The sequence below is a fragment of the Triplophysa rosa genome, linkage group LG1 (assembly GCF_024868665.1).
Source record: "Triplophysa rosa linkage group LG1, Trosa_1v2, whole genome shotgun sequence".
Classification (NCBI taxonomy): Eukaryota; Metazoa; Chordata; class Actinopteri; order Cypriniformes; family Nemacheilidae; genus Triplophysa; species Triplophysa rosa.
This window is the reverse complement of record NC_079890.1, coordinates 38,208,246-38,222,181: the sequence shown is the minus strand read 5'-3', so window position 1 is coordinate 38,222,181 and position 13,936 is coordinate 38,208,246. Positions and strand designations below refer to the sequence as shown.

Below are 13,936 nucleotides of genomic sequence, written 5' to 3'. Positions count from 1 at the left end.
AAACAGAAAGGTTCTTCGGAACCATGTAGACAAAAAAGGTTCTTCTACGCCATGGCGAAGCACTTTTATTTTTAAGAGTGTGTGACTCTTCCTTCTAAACAAAAAAGAAGATATTTTGAGAAATGTTTCTGTGGTGTTCATACAACGGAAGTCAATGGCGGTCAATGTTGTTTGGTTATCAACGTTCTTGAAAATATCTTCTTTTGTGTTCTGCAGAAGAAAGAAACTCGTACATGTTTGATCTATTATTTTGTTTAATTGTGTGGGTGAATGAAGAAGAATCTTCACCCGTTGAGTCCTGCTTCCTTCAAAGGTTTCTTCCTCATCTGCTTTTTAAGTATAGTTTTTTAAAAACAGAGGAGATGGGGCTAGACAAGAATGGAGATGATATGAAATGTGGTTGTGTCTTACTTTCAACAGGGGTGAAAATGCTGATTTGGTGAGATTCCAGACACGATGCAGTTCTGGAGAAGATGAAGCTCGGCAAGAAGGAAATAAGAGGTTCAAGCTTCTTTAATTGTCACATGGACATCCTGTTTCCTGTCAGAATTCAATCATGCGCATAAAATCACATACATGAAAGATAAAGTGAAAAAAAACTTTGGATGGATTTCCAAGACATGACTTTCTAATTTCCCATTTTTATTCGACTCTGTTTGTCACAAAGAGAAGAACATTCTTAAAAATCTCTGTGCTATGTAGATCCAAACCAACCAGTAAGAAAATAAATCACTCTTTCGGGTTATAAAATAAGTGTTTGGCAGAACATTCATTACATTCAGAGAACAAGATGCCAGAAACAGCCCCACGATCCTGTCAAATTGCAATACTTTATATTTAGTCCGTTTTCTAAGTCATAAATGTGCTTCTGTTATTTCTCCAAGCATCTCCATCAGAACATTCTCTCCGTGTTGAACACTTTCAGTTTTGTCATGAAGTTGAAGTAGATGTAGGCCAGGCAGACCAGCAGATTCTTCATCACGTACAGCAGCGGCGTAACAAAACCGAACAAAGCGATCAATGCCGTTCTCAAGACAAGAAAGGGAAGATCTTGAAGAACCACACCCAGAGGTGACAGGAGGGGACTGTGAGGTGTTAAAACCAATCGCATCGAGGATAGGAAACAAAAGAGGTAAACCGGTAAAGCCCAGCCGGAAAAATACACAGGGGTGTGACCCGTTACCCGAACCATCTCCACCGTATCCAACCAGAACAAAAAGCTGTTGGCGAACACGTCGGCGCGGACGTCACTGGCTAGCAGGAATCTGAGCGGTCCTGAGTACGGAGGGGCGGCTGGAAAGTTTGCAAAGGGTATGGCGGATTGTGGATAAACTCCCGGAATGCCACATGTCTGCCTGTGGTTGCCTGGTATCGGTCTTGGAAATGCACCGTTGTCGGGCAACCCTGGAATTGTTGTGTTGCCATGGACCCCTGCAAATGGCAGGCCTGAAACTGCTCCGTTATTGGGCAGCAATGGAACCGGTGCGTTGGCGGCGTGACCCGGGGCCGTCCCGCTGCCCGATAAGCCCGTAATGGTCGCGCTGGCAGACAACCCTCGCACGATCCCGTTCGCCGTCTGCGCTGCGTGATCTGCACCAATGTTAGCTGCAGGTGATGGCCCGCTCGCAGGAGAGACTATAGAAGAAACTCGACCAACATGTGTCACCACTGGAGAGGCAATGTCCGGATCACGTGCCAGTTCATTAGCTGCACACAGAAAGTAAAGTAAAGTAAAGTAAGGTACATTACATTACATGTAACTTTTACTTTAAAGTTACTTTTACTTTTGCTTTAAAGTTACTTTACTTACAAGTAATTTTACTTAAGTTACTTTACTTTAAAGTAACTTTACTTAAAAGTTTCTTTGCTTTACTTAAAAGTTACTTTACTTAAAGTTACTTTACTTTAAAAGTTACGTTAAATAAATAAAATTAAGATCAATTAAAATAAAACATTTAATTGAATTACGTAATTTATTTACAATTTTATTTAATCTCTAATTAACTTAAGTGGTGCAATAATAATATCTATGATATACTAATATTACCATATGTGTCATATTAATGCAACATCAATAGTGTTTGTTTTACCTTGACCAGTAAGTCTGCAATGACGGATTCGTTCCACTATATCGATGCAAATCAGAGAGAAAAGAACCAGTGACACGGGCAATTCGGCAAATGTGTCTAACCTCAGATCATTTCTAATCTGTACCTGAAAAACATGGACGAGAGACAGAGAAAAAAGAGAGATGTGAGAAAAATTTTTAGCAAACACATTCTGTTGTTGGAATATCACTCCGGATAGGGATTTCTGCATTGGGAATGTTGAGGTACAGCTGTTTCCCTGCAGCTGAAGTATCTGTGTATGAGGAAAGCATGTATGGTAGAGACCAAAAGTGATGTTCACATTTTGGGCAATTGACATATTCACTTTTTATTAAAATATTTTAATAAATATTTGAGATATTAATTTGCATTAAAAGAAGAGTTTAAAAAGAAGCATTTAAAGCTCTGAGAAGAATTTAAGGAGGTTTATTCAAAATAGACACACAACACGTGCATAATTTAAACAGCAGGAGAATGAACATAAAATAATATTGCCACAAGACACAATTAAAAAATACTAATACTAATAACAGATAGAATTGTACTCAATGTTTGTTTTATTTCCTGTCAGCTTTTTTTGTTTTTCTGTATTTTAGAATAAAACCCATATTCCGTGATACGTTGCACTTTGACTTTTTTGCCAAAATATTTTGAAAATACCAAAAGAAAGGTTTCAGTGTGGTATAAAAAAACATGAATGTCTAATGAACACACACACGTGAAACGCAGTCAGAATGTGGAAGAACTTTTGACTCCGTCACCTCAGATTCTTCTGTTAAACAAAACAGGAAATGCTTATCAACACGGCGCATCAAACACTGCTCAGCTGTTTCTCACTCTGATCTCACATTTTATTGCTCAGGAAGACCAAACGTTCTCAACTGTTTCGCTTAAGTATCAACATTCAGATGTTTCTCTTAGAATGACGGAGGAGAAATAAAAACAGACACGAATGACACAACGGTTGACGGGCATTACGAGTACAGAGAGCTATGAGGTTAACGCTGATCATTTGGTCATGGAATCATTTCACGAGTGATGTTTGAAGTCTTTCCATCGCGGGTTTGACTAGCTGAGATATTTTCAGACATTTTAGAGGAGATTCATGTGTGATCAATGTGGTTACTTTTTCTCTGTTTGATCTCAATTCAATCACACTACTGTCAACAACTAAAATATATATGTCTTATACTGAACATGCTGAATCAAAACACATCAATAGAATCTGACGAAACAGGAAGTTGGTTATTTTTAACCCAGCACTGGGTCAAGAAGGGATAAACCCAACCCATCAAATTAACCAAGAAAATGTTGATATTTTAACCCAACAACGGGTTCAAACAGTCCAGCATGTTGGGTTGAAACAACACAGCTTTATTTATAACCCAACGGGTCGTCGCTTTTTGAGCCAACGCTTGGTTGAAAATACCCCAACAGAGTGCACGCTTGGGTAACATATGGACAAACCAAACCGTGTCCGGACTTTAACCAACCATGGGTTGAGTTTAGTGCGAGTAAATTGAAATCTGTACAGTCCACGTTTACAGGACAACCAGACTCCCGAGTCAACGGAGAACAAAGTGTATCATTTTTCAAACATGGATGTACCTCAGAACTGGCGATGAGGAAAGCGAAATAGGGCAGCGTCGAGAGAAGCACATAAGCCAAAGCAACAGGTCTCCTGAAAGAAGAAAAATCACTCAGGCCATCACATAAAAGTTGTCAGTGAAGTTGAAAACAGTCACAGAGTACTGCTGATGTCTCTCTCTCTCTCTCTCACCACTTCTCCCGGCCCACCAGTGCTTTCTTCTTCATAAAGACCATGTACTTCATAGGCAGCCAGATCAGCATGGCCATTGATGTCACGTAGGCCACGGACGATGCCACGACCAGCCAATAAGCTGTCGTTGCATTCCCGGCAGAGGCCTGCGATTGGCTCATTGCTCGAGCTAAGATGACAGCGAAACGCTGCATTACGATAAAGTGTGGAACGCAAAAACCTGCGAACTGCAGAAGCTCACAGACAGCAAACTTAATCCTGCTCCCTGAGCCCATGATGAGAACGAGACGAGAAACAATGAGACTTGGCTGTAGGCTTGAGTTGATTGTGTGAGTGCTGCATGTTCCATTCACACCAATGAGCTTCAGCGCTGACTCTGCACTCACCATTGTGTTGCCATATCAGAGCAAACCTGAACACACGACAACAGCCACACCACACAACAAACACGCACACACACACAAACACTGACATCACACACAATAACACTGACATCACACAACAAACACACACACAATAACACTGACATCACACAACAAACACACACAATAACACTGACATCACACAACAAACACACACAATAACACTGACATCACACAACAAAAACACACACACAATAACACTGACATCACATCACATCAAGAAATTGTAAGTAAGAATATTCTTTATCTTTATAGGAATACTAATCAAACTCTACACCCACAAAAATATTTTTGCATTTATGTAAAAAAAGACAATGTACAGAGTTTGTGTTGTGAGTGTGCATGTCTACCCTAACCAGTACACAGTGACCATTGTTGTGTGTCTCCATCTTGTGGTCATTATTGAACAGTGTGATTGTGACACATAAAGTAAACAAATCAAATCAAAACAAATGTTTGTTTTTAGAAAGTGAAATAATGTGTTAATGATGTGTTTTAACTGTATGTGTGTAGAAACCAGAGACAGGCTGGAGTACATGCGAGGCTATGGTTTTGTGCATGTTTGCACAGCATTTGTTCTGCTAGATGTTCAAATTGAGCGTAAACTTACTGTATGTACGTATGCATGTGTAACAGGATCAGGACGTGTGTGTGTGTGTGTGTGCGTGCGTGTGTGTGAGAGTGGGGGGGTTGTCCTATATTTGGTGGCGTCTTCAGTTCACACTGATTTCTTTGGGTTGTGGGAGGGGAACTAATTTTAGAATCTGCTGTGAAACACTTTTTTAGATGCAGCCTTCACCCGTCAGCCATCCCTGAGCTCTTACAAGACTGAATTACGTCTTACAGCACCGAGACAATCCTTCAACATACACTAACCAGACATAATGTGTATAAGAAAATATCTGCTGGTTATATTTTAACGTTATAACGTTATATTATAATAATACATTTTATTATATATATATATCTCTTTTTTATATAAATCCATAAAAATATGATAAAAATCAATGTTTTAAAGCTTCTCTGGCACCACATTTGGGTATGACATCATACATTATAACCACCACATTACTTTTTTAAGTGACATCATACCATGTGACCACACAGTCATAGCCAGAATTAAATTCTGTTTAAATTAAGAACTGTGCATATATTGTATAAATGCAAACTAAATGAAGGTTGTGTTGTTGTCTAAATTTGTTCAGAATTCATCTTTTCAAGCAAATTGAAAAAAGTGACATTTTTTCACTTTTTTTATTTGCTTTAAGAGAACCTTATAGTTATATCAGTGATAAATCAAACATTTTTGACGAATTTCATTCAGGAGATGGCACAGACTATCAGTTCCACGATCAACACTGAAGCTACACAAACTTTCATTTCATTCATTGACACGTAACGTTACTCACGTAGTAAAAATGGTTTAAATGGTTGAATGTGTCGTTCTTGTCAAGCGGTTACGTTTAACTTTAAAAACATTTAACTTTGATCAACTTTAATCTTTACACATTTAAACAAAAACATTTTCACATCGATTTCTTTAATTTCATCAAATACTTGCTGTTGTTTGTGCAGATTTCCCATCAGAAAGGTGTCACTTCCTGGACGATGACGTCAGATGGGAACCTTTTAAAGGGATATTACCAAAGACCAACATAATAGAAAGTCATACTGGGAAAGAAAATCGAATGAAAATTATAAAAGAGAAAAATATATATGATATGTCTTAATAAATAAACAAACTGTTACTGATTCACTCAATGTTTATATCGTGAACACCAATTTCAGATTTGTTTTTGTACTTTTTGTCGCCTTTGGCTTTATGACATCATCAAACACCAAAGCTGCAGTCACACAACCCCGATGATGATGTTTGTTATCAGGATCTAAGAATCTGGTTCATTGAAACCAATCTGAGACGACTAATCTCCAGACTAAGACTCCATTTTATAAATAATACAGAAACAATTCAGTATTCTATTAATTTCATAATAATTACAATTTTATCCGAATTAAATGCATTTGTATGTTGTAACTTTTATTTGTTTAACCCGCATTGTAAAACCCGCAACTTCCTCAAATTGCATTAAACTTTCAACCTAAAATTGATTTTCAACGCGTTGCCAAAATGATAATGGTGGCATTAAAAGCATGAAAGTGATAAACTGTCCATTAAAATGATCAGTGATTCTCCTCCGTGGACAGTGATTCACGCGCTCGCGGGCACTGGCCCCTTCAGAGGGTCTCGCGGAAGGATGGCCAGCCCCTCCGACAGCAGCTGTTTGCGTGACTTTGGCAGTGTGTCTCGGACCCGGTACCATGGCGTCTGGCGAGGAGGACGGAGCCGTCGAGGAGAAAGAAACCAACAACAAGAAGCGGACGAAAGGCGCCATCGCCACGGCATGGCTCACCTTCTACAACATCGCCATGACCGCCGGGTATTGCGCACGAAAGTTTGCCTTTCAAGCGCTTTAATTCACTGTGCACGCGCTTTTATTCTGCGTCTCCTTATAGTCCATTGTAAATCAGTCAAGTAGTGGTTAAAGTGCTTTACTAATGTACAAAACTCTTTAAAACAATGTTGCGTAAAAGTGTGTCGGTGCGCGCAGTTTTCCGTTAGTTTTGTTTCATTTACGGTCAGTTGTAACAATATAACGGGGATTTTCCTTGTGTTCGCTCTTGCCAAATACGGTTGACGGTGCTGCGTGCGCGCGTCTGTCGCGGGGATATGTTTAGATGCGCGCTGACGCGGCGTGACCAAATGCTTGACAGGCGGAATTAAAACAAGGGCAGAAAATAATAATGCACGAGAATGGCTATTATATGTGTTTGGCGTGTTGGTGCGCGCATTGCAGCGGTTACGCGCTCAAGCCGGGTAAAGTTTGAAAGGGCAAATGAAGAGCGGCGTCTGTGGACGAAGACAGACCGGGGGGCAGTTGTCCCTTATGAAAATTAACCGTGGTTTTTTTTATAGTAAAAGTGTAGTAAACAACATTGTTTTTGCCAGATTAATTGATTGATTTGTTTTACTGCAAATACATAACTATGGTTCAACCATGGTTTAAATTAGTTAATCATGGTTTTTTGTTTTATTTGTTGGAAACCCATGGTTAATTTATCATTAATTAACATATTACATTTCCTTGTGATGGAAAAAAAGATTTGCTTTCCATATCCCGATATAAATAATCCGTTTTTCAAATTGCTTTATCACCAAATCCTTTCATCCCATATTGTTCCTAAAATAATAAAATATCAAACTAGTTGTAAATCTTTCAAATCTTTCAGTACGAGAGATTATATAATGTACACCAGATACAGAGACCTCAAAAAGTATTAGGAGAGTCAATGCACATTTACAAATCTCTGAATGACGTAAGAAAGTGTGCACATGATGAATTGTTTCTAACAGCAGTTCTTTACTCAAGATTCATCATTTTGTCAACGTTATATTATTGTGATGTATGGTGATGTGGTTTTGCAGGTGGCTGGTACTGGCTGTTGCAATGGTCCGCTTTTATTTTCACAAAGGCACTCATAAAGGATTGTACAAAACTATTGCAAGAACACTGAAGTTTTTCCAGACCTTCGCATTACTGGAGGTGAGACCAGCTGCTGTAAACACCAGAGTGATAATAAAATGTTTGAAGAAATATTATCAGGTCACTTAAGGGATCGTTTACCCCAAAAGTAAAAATTCTGTCATCATTTATTCACCCTCGTGTCATTTAAAACCTATATGATGTCTCGGTGGTTTTGTGTTCATACAGAAGTCAATGGGTGTTCAATGTTATATGGTTACCAACGTTCTTCAAAATATCTTCTTTTGTGTTCTGCAGAAGTCATTTTCATTTATGGGTGAACTGTCACCCATGATTTAAAGACATCAATATTGATATGAACAATATGAATCATTGTCCTGACCACATCAACTTTTCTTGTGATTTAATTGATATAAGAAACATTCTCTCTTTCTCGCTCTCTGAATTCATGTCCGTGTGTTTCACCATATAATGAACATCTGATTCTGCACATATCTTCATTGTTGTGTCATTCCTGAATTGTAGAAATTCATCTCACCTCATTTTGTTTTTATTTCAGATTGGACACTGTGCAATCGGTATGTAGTTGTTTGTAAGTGCTATGTACAATGTTTCAGTTGAGTTGTGTGTACAGATCTTCGCATCTTTGCAGGAATTGTTCGGACATCTGTGATTGTGACTGGGGTCCAAGTGTCCTCTCGGATATTCATGGTTTGGTTCATCACAAACAGCATAAGACAGGTCCGTAAAAATCACATGACAGAAATTAGTGCTTCAAATGTGTAACCCACGTCCATCCCTTTCTCCTTTGTAAATGATCTTTCACACTTCTTCTGTTTCTTTTTCTCGTGGTGTTGCATGTGTGATCAGATTCAGAATGAAGAGAGCGTGGTTTTGTTTGTAGTCGTGTGGACGCTTACAGAAATCACCCGTTACTCTTTCTACACTTTCAAGCTTCTCAATCATCTGCCATACTTCATCAAGTGGGCCAGGTGACCGCATTTCCCAGCATGCTTTGCTTTCTCTGAGAATGCTCAGTACTCATGAACATTCCAGCTCTGGAGTTCTCTCTGAACTCCAACTCTGCGTCCCAATCCGCATACTGTCCGTCTTAAATAGTATTCGAAAGTAGAATTAGTGTGTCTCAAATTGTAGTATGTTGAAAACAGTATTCCAAAGATTCCCGGATGGTCTACTACTTACGGTAGAAATTCGAAATGCAGAACGATGCACACTGTGAGGGCTGATATTACCCACAATTCACCGCGAGTAGGCGGAGTTTAGTGACGCTCCTCTGCATTAATAAATTATATAACTGATGCGTCACTAAATTAACAAACGTAAGTATACAGTAAACATTACATACGAAATAATGAATGAATAAATACCTTAATGGAAAGAAGAGCTGTATTTTGATGTGTGGGACAGTTAAAGTCCCAGTGAAATTAAAAATTACAATGCCTATTCTTTCATGAAATATTGCAGTGTTTATTGTAAATAGTTTATCAATGTGGGTCATTCTCTTTTTAGAATTCTTGTGTCCTTATAATCTTTACTTAAAATCTGAAAATGCGCTTCCTTCCTGTAGCGACTATCCATCTTAAATGACGTAATTTAGATGGCTTGGGCGGAGCATCCGTTAACTCCTCCCCTTCAACAGTCAGTCTGCTGCCAGTTTCATTTCAAAATGCAACGACTGTTTTTATACATCCAATCAAATTGTAGAGAAAGACGAATGCCGTGCCCACTATTTTTCTCATTTGAAATTCCATTTCACTTGGAAATTTTTCAAAATACGAAGTAAAAACAATCGCAACTTCCGGTTCACAGGGACTTTAATTGCCACAATGCTGTCTAGGCAACAACGGCCACTTCTGCTTGGTAGTATTTCCCAGGGCGTGCATATTGTTTTGCTACACACTAAAATGTATATACTTTTCCATTACAAAAACGGTACATACTTTTAGTGCATAGTATAAGTAGGCGAATTGGGACACAGCACATGTTTACTGAGCTGGAACGCTAGTTGCACAAGATGGTGCCGGTGAGCTTTTGGGACGCCAGGGTCGGCAGACTAATTTCCGGTTGTCTAACACTATGGACAGGTGTTAAAAATGAGCATGTAGCCTATGCTAAAACACTCAAACAAAGCATGTGGTTTGTCCAATGTCATTTTGATGTCCGTGTCAAATCAAACAAACATGTATGGGAAAAGGAGAATTTTGGCCGTCAATTATGGGTGTTTTTTGGATAAAAAAAGTCATAAGTAAGCGATATGACAGATCCTCTTTACATTGAGCACTTCGTTAAAACAAAACAACGCAACAGTGTTATACGACCGGAAATTAGTCTGCTGACCTTGGCGTCCCAAAAGCTCACCGGTGACATGTTGTGCAACTAGCCCATTGTTTGCAGGTGTTGCATTTTTCAACACAACGTCATGGCAATTCATAATTATTTTTGACAAGGTGGCGAATTTGTACAATTTGTATGTTATATGTGTTTGCGCTTTTGCGACAGTATAAGGTTAATTGTTTGGCGAATAATCTTTTTTGCACAATTCACTTCAAGTCAAACATGAGATGTATGAGATGAAACAAATCTGTGTGTTTGTGTGTTTTAAACTACAGAATTTACTAAACAATTTAACAAAATAGTTCTTACAATATCTATTGTTCCAGATTTTAACCAGATTATAACTAACGATGTGATTGTGACGTGCCGTCTTAACATAGTTTACGGATCTTTAGCTGATTGTAGTGACGTACAGAATGATCGCTGTGGAGAATCAGAAGGCCTCAAAAAGGTGTTAAACTCACTTTAATGTTTTACCTCTCTCCAGATATAACTTGTTCATTGTCATGTATCCTCTGGGCGTGATCGGTGAGCTGATGACAATATACGGAGCGTTACCGTACGTCCGGCGGTCGGGCATGTACTCGCTGAGACTCCCCAACAAATACAACGTCTCCTTCGACTATTACTACTTTCTCATCATCGTCATGCTCTCGTACATCCCACGTAAGATCCCACCAGCACGCTAACACTAGATGTTATGTTATGACAATATGTGAAAAGTATGTGATTCTTCATTATGTAACTTGTTTGTTTGTCTTTCAGTGTTTCCTCAGCTGTTCCTGCACATGCTGCGTCAGAGGAGGAGAGTCCTTCATGGAGAAGTCATAGTAGAGAAAGATGAATAACAAACAAACGTCCATCATCTCATCCATCACTCAACGGTTAAAATACGCATGCTGCGTTCCTGGAGCAAGGAACATCTGAAAATACAAATCAATCCTGTAACGGTTAAATCTACAATTCAGTTTTCTTCGAGCAGAACCTCACCTCAAGTAAAACACAAAACATCCCGGCCCTTTACATTTCACAAGGACGAACTCACGACCAACGTCAAAGGATTTAGATCAACCAAACCAGGATTTCCACTCTCATCTATTGCAGACAAGACCTTTGTGAACTGGATTTAATACTACCAAACAATTATTACCAATGCTCTGTGGCATTACAGAAATACTACGGTAAACCACTGCACAAACTGTTGGCCTTCTCTCTTTTTTCGCTTATATGTTATTGGCTTATGATAAAGGGATGGATCGCCCAAAAATAAAATCAACATTTATGCATCCCCATGTCGTTTCAAACTGGTTTGGCTTTCTTTCCTCTGCAGAACACAAAAGAAGATATTTTGAAGAACGTTGATAGCCAAACAACATTAAACTCCATTGACTTCCATTGTATGAACACAAAACCACATTTATCAAAATATCTTCTTTTGTGTTCCACAGAAGAAAGAGTCATATACAGGTTTTAAATGACATACGGGTGAATAAATGATGACAGAATTTTATTTTTAGACAAACAATCCCTTTAATCTTACCGTACCCATCGGAGAAGTGAGGATGGAAGTATGAAAGATGTTGCCGTTTCGCCACAATAGCAACTAGCAATGTTAGGATTTTTTTACCACTACACTCTTGAACATAAAGGTGCTTAAAAGGTTGTTCACAGCGATGCCACAGAAGAACCATTTTTGGTTCCACAGAAGAAGCATTCAGCCAAAGGTTCATTAAAGAATCATCTCTTTCTTACTTTTTTATCATCTGAAAAACCTTTTTTCGCCACAAAGAACCTTTTGTGAAACAGAAAGGTTCTTCAGATGTTAAAGGTTCTTTATGGAACCAAAGGGTTCTTCTATGGCATCGAAGAACCTTTAGTAGCACCTTTTTTAAGAGTGTAGGCTATTTCTTTGGACATGTTTTCGTTCATAAGGAACAGAGACGAGGTAAAGAAAAAAGATCACTTATTTAGCAATTTTCACAGCATCATCTATGTCAAAGATGTTCTTATGATAATGGGCAAAGTTTTCAAAAATCTTAAGTGTGAGAAATAACCTTAAAAAAACTTTAGAATATCTAAACTGATCATGTGCAAGAAGGGTTTTGTTTTGAACGTAACATTGGGTCCAAAGCAGGTACGACACAAACAAGTTTCCAGATATTGAAACACAAAATCCCCAAAACACCCAATAAAGGTTAAACTAAAAACTATCCAATGTTTCTCAGTCTCCTCCTCCGTGTTTTATTTTTAATATTCATGAGGAGCGCGAGTCTGGTCCAATGAGATTTCACAGTGGGCGTGGCCACAGCAACCAAGCGATGGAGAAAACAACCAAACCTGAAAGCTTAATGTGTCACGGCCGGTTGGTGCACACTGTACGGATTCAAAACAAAAGGGAAAAAATGTTGACATATTTTTTTACACTTTATTCTGCACTTTGATTATTTTTGCTGCTTCAATGTTTACAATGCAAACTAGATGAAGTCAACAGGTGAAGTTTGTACACCTAGTTCAGTAGAAATCACGCGGTTAGCTGAATCCAGGACTCGTTTGACCTAGACTGCTGAAATCTTTCTGTGTTGTGTTGTGTTATTTTTGTAAGAAGCTTGACGGTGCTACATCATTTGAATCTTCTGTGCAGCTGAGGCGAGACAGATGTTTGAGGCTGGTGAAACCATACAAATGTGAAGACTTCAAATGCACATTTTCATGTCATTTAATATCTGGCAATTGTACGGACTGAAGAAAAGTTTTGTTATGAATGAAAGAAACAATAAAAGTGAGAAGACAACATGCTCTAGTAGTGAACTCAATGATACAAAGAAAATACTTATTGTTCATCAAAATAAAGTCATTCTGGGGTGCGTTTCCCTAACAACGACATAACCTGCTGGCTAACCACCATAGTACGATGCATCGTTTTAGAAACTAACTAATAGCTACTCACGACTGTTTGTCTCTTATCTGTCGTTTGAACAACGTTGGTTCAACAATATAGTTGATGACGTCACACAGGTGGTGGAGTAATACCGTCTTCTAATTACTCCGTTTAGATCGATTTAATGTCATATTATTGCTGTAAATAACGTACGATGCATCTGAAAATTATTTTTCTTATCGTATTTTTCCTCTTTNTTTCACAGCATCATCTATGTCAAAGATGTTCTTATGATAATGGGCAAAGTTTTCAAAAATCTTAAGTGTGAGAAATAACCTTAAAAAAACTTTAGAATATCTAAACTGATCATGTGCAAGAAGGGTTTTGTTTTGAACGTAACATTGGGTCCAAAGCAGGTACGACACAAACAAGTTTCCAGATATTGAAACACAAAATCCCCAAAACACCCAATAAAGGTTAAACTAAAAACTATCCAATGTTTCTCAGTCTCCTCCTCCGTGTTTTATTTTTAATATTCATGAGGAGCGCGAGTCTGGTCCAATGAGATTTCAGAGTGGGCGTGGCCACAGCAACCAAAACAACCAAACCTGAAAGCTTAATGTGTCACGGCCGGTTGGTGCACACTGTACGGATTCAAAACAAAAGGGAAAAAATGTTGACATATTTTTTTACACTTTATTCTGCACTTTGATTATTTTTGCTGCTTCAATGTTTACAATGCAAACTAGATGAAGTCAACAGGTGAAGTTTGTACACCTAGTTCAGTAGAAATCACGCGGTTAGCTGAATCCAGGACTCGTTTGACCTAGACTGCTGAAATCTTTCTGTGT

General features: G+C 38.5%; 2 protein-coding genes across 3 annotated transcripts; one reads left to right on the top strand and one right to left on the bottom strand.

Moving 5' to 3' along the window:
* Window positions 1-400: 400 nt before the first annotated feature.
* Window positions 401-6,000, bottom strand: LOC130553403 (transmembrane protein 236). 2 transcript variants are annotated; one of them, XM_057332353.1, is made up of 5 exons: window positions 5,720-6,000; window positions 3,889-4,510; window positions 3,717-3,789; window positions 2,091-2,214; window positions 401-1,707 (listed from the first exon to the last, which is right to left on the bottom strand). In XM_057332353.1, exons 2-5 carry the CDS (start codon window positions 4,275-4,277, stop codon window positions 893-895), a joined length of 1,401 nt encoding a protein of 466 aa, XP_057188336.1. In that variant the 5' UTR covers window positions 4,278-4,510; window positions 5,720-6,000; the 3' UTR covers window positions 401-892. The 2 variants fall into 2 exon arrangements, with proteins under 2 accessions (XP_057188336.1, XP_057188344.1); XM_057332361.1 differs by having other exon boundaries at window positions 3,889-4,057; window positions 5,720-5,933.
* Window positions 6,001-6,538: 538 nt separating this feature from the next.
* On the top strand, window positions 6,539-13,337 carry hacd1 (3-hydroxyacyl-CoA dehydratase 1). The gene is made up of 7 exons (XM_057332372.1): window positions 6,539-6,748; window positions 7,795-7,912; window positions 8,412-8,430; window positions 8,505-8,593; window positions 8,723-8,844; window positions 10,695-10,873; window positions 10,973-13,337. The coding sequence occupies exons 1-7, from the start codon at window positions 6,630-6,632 to the stop codon at window positions 11,053-11,055; spliced, it is 729 nt and encodes a 242-aa protein (XP_057188355.1). The 5' UTR covers window positions 6,539-6,629; the 3' UTR covers window positions 11,056-13,337.
* Window positions 13,338-13,936: the final 599 nt, after the last annotated feature.